General features: G+C 38.3%; 3 protein-coding genes and 1 long non-coding RNA gene across 7 annotated transcripts; 2 read left to right on the top strand and 2 right to left on the bottom strand.

Moving 5' to 3' along the window:
* Window positions 1–522: 522 nt before the first annotated feature.
* On the top strand, window positions 523–2,998 carry LOC111776822 (elongation factor 1-alpha). The gene is made up of 3 exons (XM_023656204.1): window positions 523–629; window positions 1,175–1,650; window positions 1,757–2,998. Exons 2-3 carry the CDS (start codon window positions 1,189–1,191, stop codon window positions 2,642–2,644), a joined length of 1,350 nt encoding a protein of 449 aa, XP_023511972.1. The 5' UTR covers window positions 523–629; window positions 1,175–1,188; the 3' UTR covers window positions 2,645–2,998.
* Window positions 2,999–3,903: 905 nt separating this feature from the next.
* On the top strand, window positions 3,904–4,567 carry LOC111776874. Its single transcript, XR_002812312.1, has 2 exons — window positions 3,904–4,434; window positions 4,523–4,567. It is a non-coding gene; the product is annotated as an uncharacterized LOC111776874 (long non-coding RNA).
* Window positions 4,568–4,706: 139 nt separating this feature from the next.
* Window positions 4,707–6,844, bottom strand: LOC111776846 (proteasome subunit beta type-4-like). 2 transcript variants are annotated; one of them, XM_023656234.1, is made up of 7 exons: window positions 6,676–6,844; window positions 6,525–6,589; window positions 6,263–6,339; window positions 5,912–6,041; window positions 5,617–5,776; window positions 5,332–5,517; window positions 4,707–5,032 (listed from the first exon to the last, which is right to left on the bottom strand). In XM_023656234.1, exons 1-7 carry the CDS (start codon window positions 6,679–6,681, stop codon window positions 4,919–4,921), a joined length of 738 nt encoding a protein of 245 aa, XP_023512002.1. In that variant the 5' UTR covers window positions 6,682–6,844; the 3' UTR covers window positions 4,707–4,918. The 2 variants fall into 2 exon arrangements, with proteins under 2 accessions (XP_023512002.1, XP_023512003.1); XM_023656235.1 differs by having other exon boundaries at window positions 6,525–6,571.
* Window positions 6,845–7,720: 876 nt separating this feature from the next.
* On the bottom strand, window positions 7,721–13,766 carry LOC111776800 (auxin response factor 4-like). Of its 3 annotated transcripts, XM_023656173.1 has the most exons (13): window positions 12,891–13,766; window positions 12,372–12,767; window positions 12,205–12,261; window positions 11,819–12,016; window positions 11,622–11,706; window positions 11,456–11,546; window positions 11,168–11,332; window positions 9,784–9,903; window positions 9,618–9,693; window positions 9,377–9,533; window positions 8,618–9,303; window positions 8,266–8,456; window positions 7,721–8,180 (listed from the first exon to the last, which is right to left on the bottom strand). In XM_023656173.1, the coding sequence occupies exons 2-13, from the start codon at window positions 12,711–12,713 to the stop codon at window positions 7,997–7,999; spliced, it is 2,352 nt and encodes a 783-aa protein (XP_023511941.1). In that variant the 5' UTR covers window positions 12,714–12,767; window positions 12,891–13,766; the 3' UTR covers window positions 7,721–7,996. The 3 variants fall into 3 exon arrangements, with proteins under 3 accessions (XP_023511941.1, XP_023511940.1, XP_023511942.1); XM_023656172.1 differs by having other exon boundaries at window positions 12,372–13,766; XM_023656174.1 differs by having other exon boundaries at window positions 8,627–9,303; window positions 12,372–13,764.
* Window positions 13,767–15,004: the final 1,238 nt, after the last annotated feature.

Raw genomic sequence — 15,004 nt, 5'->3', positions numbered from 1 at the left:
TTTTTTTTTTTTTTTTTTTTTTTTTTTTTTTTTTTTTTTTTTTTTTTAATTTCAGTTTCGTCTCCCTTTAGGGTTTGTTCATAAGCCTCCAGTCTGTTAATAAAAACTCGTTTACTTTTAATTTCTTATTTTTATTTTTATTTTTCTTTTAAAAAATACCTCTTTACTCTATAAATTGTTTTTATGAATTTTATTTTTAAATTCATTTACAATTTTAGAAATTAAATTAATTAAAAATATTAAAATGTTATGCTACTGACACGTGGCTTCCTTCCTCTAATAAATTTAATTTCCAATTTAATAATTTAACTATATTTATCAAAAGAAAACTCAATTTGGAAGTGAATATTTTATTATGTTATTTAAAAATGCAAATAAACGAGAATTATTGAAATCGATCCACGCATTTGTCCGGTATCCAGTCTACTTTAAGAAGTGAAGATTATAACCGTTGGATCATATCCCTCAAAATCCGACGGATGAGGAAGAAACCCTAGGCAGCTATGCGTCATGGGGATTTCCTATACATAGTCTAAGAGCTCCACCATTCTTCATCTCCTTCCTCTTTTGTAACCATCGTTTCTTGATTCGGCGGCAGCTCTCTCATTCATCAATCTTCGTCTTTTCAGGTTTGATTCTATCTTAGCTTGATGATTAGCTTTTGTATAGGATTTAATTGCTCTTTATGCATGCATGACGTTTAATCCATTTCTGTATGGCGGATTCGTTTTGATGTGTAGATCTGTTTAGGCATTGATTCGTTTTGGAGGATTCTGAATTTTATCGTCTTTGATTTAGTTTGTGGCATTTTTAATGTTTGTTTGGGTCTAGGAGGATTGGTCTTCTGTTTCGCATTTCTTGAATTAGACGATTGTTGTTGCGATTATGTACAAGGGATTATCATCATTGAATAATGTTGTAACATTTAGATGATCTTGGTAATATTCGTTGAGTTGATTTGGTTTTCGTTTTCTTTTAATTTTAAAAGGAATTGTCATTGATAATGTGTTTTCTGTTCTCACGTCCTAAAAGATCCGCGAACTGGATTACGTTTTTTTTTATTTATTTTGTGGATTTAATGGAAATATATCGATGAGGTATCATTTGAATTACCTGTTCGGTGAACGTTGTTCGTTAAACTGAGCGATTGGTTTACAATTATTTATCCTTTCAGGTTATTAGTTTAAAATGGGAAAAGAGAAGACTCACATCAACATTGTGGTCATTGGCCATGTCGACTCTGGGAAGTCTACCACCACCGGACACTTGATCTACAAGCTTGGTGGTATCGACAAGCGTGTTATTGAAAGGTTCGAGAAAGAAGCTGCTGAGATGAACAAGAGGTCATTCAAATATGCCTGGGTGTTGGACAAACTCAAGGCTGAGCGTGAACGTGGTATCACCATCGATATTGCTTTGTGGAAGTTCGAGACCACCAAATACTACTGCACCGTTATTGATGCCCCTGGACATCGTGATTTCATTAAGAACATGATTACTGGTACCTCACAGGCGGATTGCGCTGTTCTCATTATTGATTCCACTACTGGTGGTTTTGAAGCCGGTATTTCGAAGGATGGGCAAACCCGTGAGCATGCTTTGCTTGCGTTTACTCTTGGTGTCAAGCAGATGATCTGCTGCTGCAACAAGGTGAGAATTCTTCACATATAATGGTTTTTATTCCTGTTAGTGTAACATGGTCGTCCTTTAGTTTTCATTTGTAACTTAAATTTTGCATTTACCCTTCGTTTCATAGATGGATGCCACCACCCCCAAGTACTCCAAGGCAAGGTATGACGAAATTGTGAAGGAAGTTTCGTCCTACCTCAAGAAGGTTGGATACAACCCTGACAAAATCCCATTCGTCCCCATCTCTGGTTTCGAAGGAGACAACATGATTGAGAGGTCAACAAACCTCGACTGGTACAAGGGTCCAACCCTCCTCGAGGCTCTTGACTTGATCCAGGAGCCCAAGAGGCCCTCGGACAAGCCACTCCGTCTTCCACTCCAGGATGTGTACAAGATTGGTGGTATTGGCACTGTACCTGTTGGACGTGTTGAGACTGGTGTACTCAAGCCTGGTATGGTCGTCACTTTTGGCCCATCTGGATTGACCACTGAAGTTAAGTCTGTGGAGATGCACCATGAAGCTCTCCCAGAGGCTCTTCCCGGCGACAATGTCGGATTCAATGTGAAGAATGTTGCTGTCAAGGATCTCAAGCGTGGTTTCGTTGCTTCCAATTCAAAGGATGATCCTGCCAGGGAGGCTGCCAACTTCACATCTCAGGTCATTATCATGAACCACCCAGGGCAGATTGGCAATGGTTATGCTCCAGTGCTGGATTGCCACACCTCTCACATTGCCGTGAAGTTCGCTGAGATTCTGACCAAGATCGACAGGCGATCTGGTAAAGAACTTGAGAAGGAGCCCAAGTTCTTGAAAAATGGTGATGCGGGTATGATTAAGATGGTTCCCACCAAGCCCATGGTGGTGGAAACCTTCTCCCAGTACCCACCTCTTGGACGTTTTGCTGTGAGGGACATGAGACAGACCGTGGCTGTGGGAGTCATCAAGTCGGTCGAGAAGAAGGATCCAAGTGGTGCCAAGGTTACCAAGTCCGCAGTGAAGAAGGGTGGAAAGTGAACCGTAGTGGGAAAACCTCAGCTGGGTCTGCCTGAGGTTTACAAGTATAAATGTCGAAATAAAGACCTGATGGTTTTTCGTGGTGGTGGTGGTGCTGCTTTATCGAGTCTTTTTATCTACTTTTGTGATTATAGTTGTTGGCGTTGGTCATTATTAGGTACCCAGTCCCAGAATTGGGTGCTTGATAGACGGTGGCGCAGCTATATGGCTCAAAACGTCTTTTTTTGTGTTTGTTGTTTGGTCTTCTGCTCTTATCGCCCTGTTTCTCTAAAGTTTTCGAGTTCTATGTTTCTGCTGAGATACTCGTAATATTACTAAACACTAAATGTCGTTGCTTATATTGTCCTTTCTGAATCGCCTTCTTTCTACTTCATTTCATGGCACATATAAATGGTTCTATTTGTTGTTTGTNTTTTTTTTTTTTTTTTTTTTTTTTTTTTTTTTTTTTTTTTTTTTTTTTTTTTTTTTTTTTGTAAAGCCTCTGAATAGAGGCAATGTTAAAGATCGTTTGTCCATTAACCACTGATAATTTTTTTATGTTGCAGCATTTGCGTGTAGAGGAGAATGTTTTTGGTTAAATAACTCTAAAATAAACATTAAATTTATAAATGCTTGGTATTGAAATTTTTGAAATTTTAGTAAAAAATAATGAATTTGTTATGGCCCAAATCCACCCCTAGTTGTTTCTTTGGGCTTTCCTTAAGGTTTTTAAATGTCTTTGTTAAGGAGAGATTCGAACCTCATAATCCACCCCTTGGAGGCCGGCGTCCTCGCTGGTACACTACCCGATGTCTAGCTCTGATATCGTTTGTAATGGCCCGAAGCTACCACCAGTAGATATTGTTTGCTTTGACTCGTTTGTAATAGCCAGAAGCTACCGCTAGTAGATATTGTCTGCTTCGACCCATTTGTAACAGCCTAAAGCTACAGTTAGTAGATATTGTCTGCTTTGACCCATTACGGTTGTCAGCCTCACGATTTAAAAAAACCCAACATGTTTCTGACCCATTACGGTTGTCAGCCTCACGATTTAAAAAAACCCAACATGTTTCTGACCCATTACGGTTGTCAGCCTCACGATTTAAAAAAACCCAACATGTTTCTGACCCATTACGGTTGTCAGCCTCACGATTTAAAAACATGTGGGAAACCCAACATGTTTCCTCTCCAACTGATGTGGAAAACCCAATGACTTAACCCAAAAACCTTATAAGGAATGGTTCGATAAATGTGGAAAACCAAGCAACTAACCCCAAGCTTTGACTTGGTCCAACCAAGCATCTAACTCCAAGTTTTGACTTGGTCCAACAAAATTTTCAAATACACCCAAACTGCGGGCTGTCTTTGAAGCTTGAATAGAGCTGGTGGTGACGTAGGAGGAGTGAGCTCAGACATGATATTGTAAATGTAATTGAAAACTATGCAGCTGTCTTTAAAGAGACATGAAGCCTCAACCACCAGAAATAACAAGTAAGAATGATTTTGTTGACTTTTCCAGCTCCAAATAATGCATTCAGAAATTGAATATGCACCAAACATAAGACGATGAAGCTGGATCTCAATCTGGATGGGTAGATATGGAAGCTTTTCTCTATACAATTTAGAAGCAACACCAAGGTTGTTCTGCAACAAAACCAATGGAAGGCTTACTTCGCAGGAGAGATGGTACCGACACTTGTTCCTAATCCGAGTTCCAGTGTCGGCATCATATCTTCTACGGAGCAAGCCGAAGATTTGAATATACAATGCGAAGAATGGTGCCCAGAGTTCATCCATCTTCTCCTTTAGAGGTACGAGAATGTTCATAATGTTAGTTAACACAAAGATTATGCTAAAAATGTGAAGCTAAACGATGTCGTTTACTTACTTATATTGTAGTTTAGGACTTGGATTAGTGTCGATATCCAAATTCCTTTCAAAGTATCAGCCAGCATAACGTCTCGATCTATTTCGTTTCAACTTTCAACCTCACAAATCAGAGCTTTTCCCACAACAAACTAGATTGAACTTTACTTCATGTGAATCAAAGGGTTCAAGCAATTGAGTAGGCAGATTCATAATGGAAAAGCAACCGGTTGTGATCATAATAATATCAAGAAAATCAAATCAAACATTCCCCAAGTTGGATATAGTTGATAGTTCAAGTAGAGATTCCATACAAATCCAAAGTAAGAACGAAGTATCTAAGATGCATCTAACTTAGATCTATCAATTGTTGCGCCCCAAAAAGCGACTCACCGAAATGGAATCTCGGATAAACGATGAAGCTTCGATCTACCATGACCCTTCAGCACCCGAAGTCGGATTCTCGAAAGCAGAGTAGTTCCAGAATGTTTTCAAAGAGTAGGGTTGGGAGATTGTCACACCTTCTTCAGTTATTTTTGCAATCTGTAAATTTCATATTCAAATTGTATGTGATGATGAGAATAACATCCAGACATAGAAGTCTTATAATCAGTGAACAAAACATGGGTTCCAGAAACTAGAAAGTAGCTACTATAATGGGCTGAAACACATAGTGATCTAACTCTTAATGATCTTAAAATCTAATGAGTTTCTATAAAGATCAAATGTTAGTGTTGGATGGCTATTTTATGAGATTTGTCGATACACGCAGACGAGAATCACACGCTCACAAAATATATAGCAAAGAAAGTAATGAAGGTAGCTCATAGAAAAATCCAAACCTGGAGCTTGTTGACAGCCGATCTATCACGGTATAAGAGAACCCTCATGCATTTCTCCAGCAATTTCACACCTTCTTCAAAAGTCAGGTTCTCGTGCCACTCATCACGAAGAATTGGTCGTGCAAGGTGATTGCCAAAGCCAGTAGTAACATGATCATCTTCAAAAGTTACACCTATCATATTAACCTGAATAAAAGTGGCTAAATGTTAGCTGATGAAGCATCTTATTTTAGAACGGATATTAGGAACTTATTTTAATGAATGCGAAGAGAACCAAAAATCTACCGTGCCAAGATACTTTTGCCCGTTCTTCACGCCACCAAGAACAAGCGAGTTCCAAAGTGGGTTGAACTTGTTCCGCCTGTTATACATCACTCGAGTTAAGTAGCTATGGATCTCCTTTGGCCCCAAAGCATTACCATCATCCCACATGTTATCATACAAGCTGCACCATTCGATACGATCAGAGATTTCAATCAAGTTCTAAATCAAAATAGACACACAAAACAAGCAACTGAATTCCGATGCAGAACAGCGTCACAATCAAAGAGATAGAATAAAGCAAACATCTTAGGCTTACATAAGATCATCAAGATTTCTCAACAACTCCTGAAAGTCACTAATTTCTCCGCTTGCTCCAAGTAGAGAATGTTTTCCAATAGCTTTGATTCGCTCCACACTCTTATACCGCAGTGTGGAACCATAGGAGCCTGTAGTTAGTTAAAGCGCCATATAAGTAATACAGACAGGTTTGCCTTATAATTTGGCAATACATACATCAGAGATTCGAAATCACATAAAGAAAGAAACATCACTTCCAGCAGTGTTTTGTTATCAGCAAATAAAAAGTGATAAACATGCTGAGAGACATAATAAAATGAACAGTTCACTGGATGTTGAAATATAAAAATGGAGAAGATTTTCGACTGACCTCCCAAATCAGAAACCATTAAAATCCCATCTTTGTATTTGATGGCAACCACGGATGTACCAGTCACATAGGGATACCTATTGAACAGCAGAAGTAGTCGATTTTAATACCTCGATTATTCCATTCATTCACTGCTTAACTTTAAATTCGAATCTTAGGTTTTTAGAACCCTAAAATTCCCATCTCTAGAATACGAAACGTATAGTCTAACACCAAAAAGTAACCACAGAAACAAACAGAGAGAGAGAGAGAGAGCGCGTACTGAGTTCTCTGAATGGGAGCTTCGGGGCAGAGAAGACCGTGATTCGCCTGGTTAGAATCAACGGGCAGCATTGAAAAATCGGAAGATCGATGAATGTTAAAATCGGAATGTAATGAGGAATAGAAATTTGAGTTTCAGCTGATGAACTTACACTCATATTCGGATCGATTAACTTCGGCACAATGGATTGGGAACAGAATCAAAGTCGAGCGTCGCAGCGAAGTTGGAGTCTTTCGACTGCTTTAGTAGAGCTCTTCTTTTCCCTTCGCTCAAGAAATGATCTTTCTTGTTCAGATCGTTCTCTTTCCCCAGCAGTGGCCCTAAACGTCGTCGCTTTAATCCTTTTATAATAATCTCGTCCTTTTATTTTAGAGAAAAATGATTTTTTTAAGTTAAAAAATGAAAATAAATAAAAAATATATAATTTTTTTTTTTTACTCATATATATCTAAAATAATTGAGTTATACTTAATTGACCTTTAAGTTTACTATAATGTTTATCGCTCGATTCCATTTGTGAAAATCTTTTGTAATAGCTCAAACCCGATATTGTCTGTTCTGTTTTGGTCTGTTACGTGTCGTCACTGCTAGTAGATATTCTCTGTCGTCACTGCTAGTAGATATTCTCTGTCGTCACTGCTAGTAGATAATATTCTCTGTCGTCACTGCTAGTAGATATTCTTTGTCGTCACTGCTAGTAGATATTCTTTGTCGTCACTGCTAGTAGATATTTCTCTGTCGTCACTGCTAGTAGATATTTCTCTGTCGTCACTGCTAGTAGATATTTCTCTGTCGTCACTGCTAGTAGATATTCTCTGTTTTGGTCTGTTACATGTCGTCGTTAGCCTCACGATTTTAAAACACGTCTGCTAGAGAGAGAGATTTCCACCCCTTTAAAAAATGTTTCGCTCCACTCTTCAACCGATATGGAATCTCACATCTTTCATGTTCAAACTTACTGACCATACATTGTTTAGCTGGTAACAAGTACATAAAGGAGTACGTAACCGGACGACTACTCCGATATGCAAAACTATACGAAATAGATGCAGGAACTAATGAAATGAGAACGATGATCATCGCCCGCTCGTTGTTCAAAGTACAACGAGAGAGCTTTTACTCTCATTCGATTGCTTCGAAGAAAACGTCCCACATTCTTATAGCCAATATTTTAAAAGATAGTAACAAAACAAAAATTGTTACAAGCAGCTGCTAAACAAATTAATCATCTTCTACAAAGTTCAAAATCTTCAATATCATACCATTCCACAGCTTAAAAGACGAGTAGAAGTACACACTATCCATTAGAAAGCAGAGGTTTGAAACAACAGATTCCAACCTATGGGGCAGAAAGACACAAAGCTAAACACGATGCCGTTCATGGCAGCAAAGCTACCGACGACTTCGACTCGACAGACAGAACGACGATAGATATGATAAACACATAAATAAATACACATCTTGATTATTAGTTAAACTCTTACTACTGTTGGAGATGAATCAGGTTGACCCACTGAAGACGATTTTGATGCTTCCATACACAAAGCAGCTTGATCTAAGCAGCTTTGAGTATCATCACTGATCACTCCATTTGTCATCTTTTCCACTTCTTCTTCTGTGTATATGTGGATTTTCGAAACAGCATCACAGAAATCACTGCACACCATGAATGATATTCAAAACTTGAATTTGTTTATGAACTAATATTTGCTGTAAGATGATATCGAGGTATAGCACTTACTGCCATGGATAGTCCCCGACCACCATTACGTCGTTCTCGTTGTCGGTGTACAATACACGCCATCCTTTATCGGGATCTTTTAAGAGTCCTTCCATGCTAAACAGGCGTTCGAGTTCAGAAAGAAGATCAGTGTAACCATTCAGTCTAGAGAGATCAATAGCTCTTCCTACTAGGCTGCCTTGTTTGTGAACCTTCACTTAATAAGAGTAATATCAGCATGGAAGAAGCAGAGAGTAAAAAATACGCTTCGAGAGCCATAAGAACAAGTCTATCTTTGGATTCTCTCTCGAGCGCAAATGAGAGATTTGGCAATTCCAGATGTTTCCATGAACGGAAAAATGAACATATTGACCTTTCTTACCTTGGTACAACTTCTCTTCCCTGAACTTTGCATGTTTGTAGCAGTTTCTGTAGTCAAGGAAAAGCCGAAAAGTTTACAGCCAGTTCGGTTCTCGTTCACGTTTTCGTCCTTTGAATTCCTCATAGTCGACCCTAAAGTTGGAGGAGTAGAATTAGCCCTTTCCATTTTTGCTGATGGGTTGAACAAGGCACTCTCTCTTGGAAAATTGATATCATTTGAGCTCATCATGGCAGCTTGGCCAGTACTGTAAATATCACGACGAGGGTAATGCATGTTTCGGGCGCCATTTGACATCATGTGATAAAAACTCGAGTTCGGTGATTGAAATGGGTTAAAAGAGTTGTCACTGAGATTGAACTTTCCCCAAACACCTAAACTAGGCTCTGGTTTTCTTGTTTGTGGCCTCAATGAGCATATTTCTTGACCTTGCAAGACCTTCAGAAATCTATCAGATTCCATAAAGCCTGTGAAAGAAGTTACATAATCACCTATATTAAGCTTTTCAACTCCACCTGACGCTTGATTTTGTTGTGCAGAAGATCGCACCTCAAACTCCAGTGAGCGTTTTGCGGTATTATCACAACCGTAAAAGGGTGATACCATACCTACATTTTCTTGACCTTGCAAGACCTTAGAGGATCTAACTGAATCCTCAAAGTCCATAAAACCGCCCCTCCCTAATGCAAGAAAAGTTTTAACAACTCGAGTTTAGAAGAAACAAAGCTATCATTTCAATTTCGACACTCGTACCATTAAAGGCGTTATTAGGTGGGGCTGCCTGCAGACTAGTCCTCAGTTTCTTCAGCCTTGGAGAAGACTGAACACTCAAGGGTGGGAGAGAAACAGAAGGATCAATCTCCCAGGGCGAAACGCGTTCTTGATGATCACTGTCTTTATCCCATCGGACCTGATCGATTATAAATCAATTGCTTGCAGTTAAAGAAATGGGTTTTTGTTTAATTAGAAAAGATATGGGGATTGTAATCCTTACCGTTAAGCATCTCCATTTCGAGTTCGGCCATCGAAAGGGATCCATGTCGCCAATACCGACAACTACACCATTAAACCTGCAAGAAACAGATACTCATAAATATATTTGTATATAAGAATCATTGTACAAAGTAAAGCACGTTGATCTTGCTCGTGTATGGATAAACCTTCTTTCTGGCGAATCGTCCATCTCAAATCTCATTTTGAATCTTGTGCCTACGTTCACTGGATTGTTGATGCTCTTCACATACTTCTGACAAGAGACAACAAATTGTGCATGATATGCCCTGCAAGTCAGCATGAATTGGCATGTGACTATATTTTCTAAGCAAGTAAAGGCTGGTCAAGTACACTACCAAGTTCAAATAGTGAGTGAGAATGATAATACAAACCAGTAAAGTATAGCACATAACCAGTATAAGACTAAATAAAGAATAGTTGTGAGATCCCACATCGGTTGGAGAGGAGAACGAAGCATTCCTTATAAGGGTGTGGAAACCTCTCCCGAATAGACGCGTCTTAAAACTTTGAGGGAAAGCTTAGAAGGGAAAGCCCAAAGAGGACAATATCTACTAGTGGGGCTTGGGCGGTTACAAATGATATCAGAGTCAGACACTGAACGGTGTGTCAGCGAGGACGCTGGGCCTCCAAGGGGGTGGATTGTGAGATCCCACATCGGTTGGAGAAGGGAACGAAACATTCCTTATAAGGGTGTGAAATTTCTCCCCAGCAGACACGTTTTAAAACTTTGAGGGGAAGCTCAAAAGGGAAAGCCTAAAGACAACAATATCCGCTAGCGGTAGGTTAATGAACTAACTATCCCTTCAAAATAGCATGAAGAGTTCCGATTCTTACTAGTTCATCAAGTTTTACTTCTGTCAAATTTAAGGAGCTTCAGGGAAACCATTTTGCTACCACAAACTTACAATAGGGGAACACAGTTCAAACTAACAAATTTACACGATTAATGACCCACTAAGAAGCCATTGGTTCGAACCGTGGGAATGATTAACGATCCCCTATTACACGATCCACGAGCATAAATAACAAATTTACATGATCCACTGGCAGAGGGCAGACCTCAGAAAAGTAACGACCATAAAGCCTAGAATACCTATGTAGTAGTAAGTAAAGAATGCTTTTCTTTGTATGTCTGGGGAAAAAGAAGGTTACTATCAAGATGAACTTAATTCTAACATTTGTGACGCTTTCCTCGTGAAAGAACAGTTACGGGTTCTCATTGATACAATTATTAGTTTGAGGTTTGAAGTGATACAACTCTTAAAGTTCGGGGTATAAATTAATTTTTCTCTTAGATGGATTTGACCCAAACTTCTACATATCCATTCATTTCCAGTTCATCTCCCATATTCACAGAGAGACATCCAAAGTGCAAAAACCCCTAAAGCAAAGTGTTTTCTTGATGTCCCCTACCTCTCATTTTGTTCTAGGATTCTTCCTATTCGTAGGTCACCGTTCTAATAATACAGTAACGTACAGAAAATTCTCTTTCATGATTAACAAATAAAGCGTACTGAACCATGACGGTACCTTGGATTGTAAAACACATCAAACGTGCTCTTGGTGGAAACTGCTTTCACCACACGAGTAAGATCATTTGCACAAGAATTTTGGTTGCCCACAATTGAATCAGGAAGACCATTTCTAGGCCGAACAGCTCGTCTTATTCCCAACCTTAACTCTCCATTTTCGCCCCTGCGGACACGACGCAGTCACTAATGGTTCGAGATCTCAAACTTCATTTCAACACTATAAGGCATAAATTTGTATCTAATTTTTCTCTGCACAAATAGTAGGGGTTAATATGAAGATTGATACCTTAAAAAGAGCACTGCATCCCCAGAAATAAGATTCTTTTGGCTTACAAAAATACTCCATCCAGTAGTGAGCAGATGCCGCCTAGGTTGACCTGCCACCAAGTTATTAAGATTGAGTTCAATTATGTCATCCAATCAAACAACAACAAAGGAATCTCACAATATACCTCTGTAAATATGCTTAAATCTCCACTCCACGCCATGCAGGTCCTTGGCTATTAGCTCTTGAGATGGCCTAAGCTGAGTATAATCCTGCAGTAACCATCAACTTCACTCAGAATATACCAAATAGAATAATCGAAATGAACCCAATTCGCTTCATTTGAGAAAAATTGAAAGTAAAACATGGGAAAGCAGTGGCAACCAGAGGAGGGAAACAGTCTTCAGCAGCTCTGCGAGGAACAGAGAATCCTCCATGGGTGCTCGTGTCGGACGCTGTGAGTGTTTTACAGAACATGTGAGGTGTGGATCTAGTAGGCGACCCTCCGCTCCCATCTCCATCAGCAGCTCTATTCAACGCCAATTCCTCCAGCTCTTTGCCCTCTACGCCAGTGCCTAATAACTATGGAATATCCAAATTTAGTATTCAGCCACGGTAATAGTCATCTCATCTTGAGCTAAATTAAACAGAAGAAAACATACTAGAAAAAATTTATCTCCAGAACATGGGCATACTAAATAAGCTACAAATTTTCTTAACCTTCCCAAACTCGAAATTAAGAGAAACGTAATATAACAAATGGAAGCTACCTCTGGCAAGGGAAGCAGAGTAAGTTGTGTGTAGACCTCATCATTCTCCTTATTAGCCTGTCAAAATGGTAAGAACAGTGAAAAACTCTAAAGGGAAACTACGGGTGAGGCTCCTTGAGAGTGGAAAAAGGCAGAAATCGATTTTAAAATGCAAACCCAGTACTCACAAGTAGGTGGACATTGATGACCCTGCAGAGGATCTGGGGCTGGAGGTCAAAAGTGGCCATTTCCATGGGGGAAAAGGGAGAGGCAGAGGCAATTTGCTCCAAGTGACCTTGTGGGAAATAGACAACTGCATTTCCTTTCTTGGGCAATGAGGTGAGAGGACCAGCACAAGCATGCCAAAGCTCCAAATAGGTTGAAGAAGAGGCGGGAGTTGATGAAGAATTTGAGGAACAAGAAGAAGTTGAAGATGATAAACAGCAATTGCAGCGACCCTCTTCACAATTTCCATGGCAATATGCATTCTTCCCCTCCTCACTGGCTGTTTGGTTCAGATCAATTTCCATGAACACCCACCCAGGGTTACTTCAAGTGTCCTATTGCTATGCTTCCCAACAGAACTAAAACAAGAAAGGGGAAAATGGCGTGGAATGATATCAATTGGCAATAAGGTGACAAGAAGACCAAAGCTGTAGAAAACTGGAAATGAGGTCAAATCATGGCAAAGAATGCTGAAAACATACCAATAAAGCTAAAAAAAGGAGAGAAATGAAAGGAGATGAACAGAAAACAACAAGAAAGTAGTGTTTGGATGGATGCTAAGGCAGAGTAGGCTAAAAAGATGGGGAAGAAAAAAAAAGAGAAGAAGGGGTATCAAATAATAACAAGAAATTCAAAGTATGATTCCTCTCCCATTTGCAGGTACTGAGAAGAGGGAGCAGAAGCCACAGACATAGACAATTGCATAGGAAACACAGAAGCAAAAGGCGAAAAAAGGCCAATGCTTTGGTGGCTTTTGGACTGTTAGAGAGAGAGAAGAGTGCATATATGTGTGAGTGGGTGGGGGGGACAGGCTAAGACAGAACAAAACCCACACTCCCCCATCCCCTTCTTCTTTGCTTTGCCTTGGCTTTATCTTCCTCTACCCCTTCTCCTTTCTTAATAATTTCTTTCACTGTGAGAGACTCTGGCCCTCCACCAAAGACAAAAAGGCTGGTTTTGATTAATCCAACAAAAATAACACTTCTTTTTCTCTTTGTTCAATCTTTTCTCCGAATAAACGAAGAACATCTCTTCTCTCACGCATTTTATCAAACAGGTTGTGGGCATATTAAGCAAACCCAATTAAAAGCTCCTAAACCCCATTGCCCACCTCCCAAAATGCAAAAAGAAAACTCAGAAACCAAATGAACTGAATCAAATCTATTCTAATCTAAAAAGATGCCAAGAAAGAGAGAGAATTGGGGGCCATGGGCATGGCCATTGGTGGGGATAGAGAGTTCTGGGCAGCATGTAAAGTGGGCGGGGTTTGCTTGTAAGCTGCAAATTGCTAATGGTAAACGCAAGCTCACAACCCCAGCAGGCCTTAGCAGTTAGCAGAGTACGAGTTCAACTCTTTTCTGCCTCTCACGTCTCACCCCCCACAGCTTTTGTTCCTTTTTCTATTTCTAATTATAGAATCACTGTTCCCCCACTTCCTTTAAACGCGCGTGCTCTTCTCTTCTTCCTCTACCCTTTTTTCTTCTCCTATATATAATTTTATACCAAATATTTTTTTATGCTTAAAAAAACTATTATTACTAATTTACATATAACTTTCTAATGAGTTGATCCAAATTTATTTTATTTTATTTAATTTTATTGCAATTTTTTAATGGTAATTGATATTTTTTCTATTAAATTATGTTCGTCTTGAAATATTTTTTTTAATTGAAAAAATATTAGGGATAAAAAAAAAATTTAATGAGAATAAAATAAAAGGATAATTGGGAGGGAGTTGAAATTACCTGGAAATGAAATAAATAGGCGCGTGGTATAAACGCGAGAGAAAGCGAGTGAAGAAGGGAGTGAGTTGAGTTAGTCGTTTTTATCAGAGCCCTGCGCCTTTGGCGCTGCTTCAATGCCCCACCACCATATATTCCTCTCTCCTTCCCTCCTTTTAACTCAGATTTTCAAATTTACCATTTTACAGCCGCGGTTAAAATATCTTTTTAATTTAGGATAAATTTCTTTAGTGATTTTTAAGACAATAAAAACTTCTCCTTTTCTCTTTTTGTCTTAATTTTAAATTATTTTCAACATTAAAAATAGTGAGTAAATTAGTGTAAATTGAACAACGGTAGATATTACATCAATTTACCTAATAGGATGAATTTAAAGTTAAAAGGTGAAAATTAATATAAAGTAATATATTTAGAATTTAGAATTTTATTTAAATTTACCCATTAATTTCTTTATTTTATTATTCACTTTTTTAAATATTTTAAAAATTAAAAACATAGTATTATTATTATTATTAACGAATTTAACTAAAATATATATATAATAATTAGTGAACCGGTCATGGCGGTTTAATTTCGGGTAAAAAAATAAAAGATAATACAAAAAACCAAATTTTCGTTAAAAAAAATTAAAAAAGAAACACAGTAACTGTAATCCTCANTTTTTTTTTTTTTTTTTTTTTTTTTTTTTTTTTTTTTTGTGGAATTATTATTTACACGACCGATTTGGCGCACGTGGGAATGGTAGAAATAAATTAAAAATAAATAAATAAAGAAATAAATTTGCAAGGGAAAAAAATTAAAATTAAAATTTAAAAAGTTAAAAAAAAAAAAAAAAAAAAAAAAGGGAAAGATAC

Source organism: Cucurbita pepo, chromosome LG16 (assembly GCF_002806865.2).
Source record: "Cucurbita pepo subsp. pepo cultivar mu-cu-16 chromosome LG16, ASM280686v2, whole genome shotgun sequence".
Lineage (NCBI taxonomy): Eukaryota > Viridiplantae > Streptophyta > Magnoliopsida > Cucurbitales > Cucurbitaceae > Cucurbita > Cucurbita pepo.
Note: the sequence above shows the minus strand (reverse complement) of the source record. Positions and strands in the feature narration are given on the sequence as shown.

What these genes read in the sequence shown, in the direction of transcription:
- LOC111776800 (XM_023656172.1), bottom strand. Translation starts at nt 12,713, where the DNA reads ATGGAAATTGATCTGAACCAAACAGCCAGTGAGGAGGGGAAGAATGCA. An exon ending in TCATCAATGTCCACCTACTT is followed by an intron (nt 12,262 to 12,371) that starts GTGAGTACTGGG and finishes CCATTTTGACAG; the next exon opens with GCTAATAAGGAGAATGATGA. An exon ending in GTTGTACCAAGGTAAGAAAG is followed by an intron (nt 8,457 to 8,617) that starts GTCAATATGTTC and finishes TATTAAGTGAAG; the next exon opens with GTTCACAAACAAGGCAGCCT.
- LOC111776846 (XM_023656234.1), bottom strand. An exon ending in GCTCCCATTCAGAGAACTCA is followed by an intron (nt 6,340 to 6,524) that starts GTACGCGCTCTC and finishes GCTGTTCAATAG; the next exon opens with GTATCCCTATGTGACTGGTA. An exon ending in AATGGTTTCTGATTTGGGAG is followed by an intron (nt 6,042 to 6,262) that starts GTCAGTCGAAAA and finishes AACTAACTACAG; the next exon opens with GCTCCTATGGTTCCACACTG.
- LOC111776822 (XM_023656204.1), top strand. Translation starts at nt 1,189, where the DNA reads ATGGGAAAAGAGAAGACTCACATCAACATTGTGGTCATTGGCCATGTC. An exon ending in TGATCTGCTGCTGCAACAAG is followed by an intron (nt 1,651 to 1,756) that starts GTGAGAATTCTT and finishes TTCGTTTCATAG; the next exon opens with ATGGATGCCACCACCCCCAA.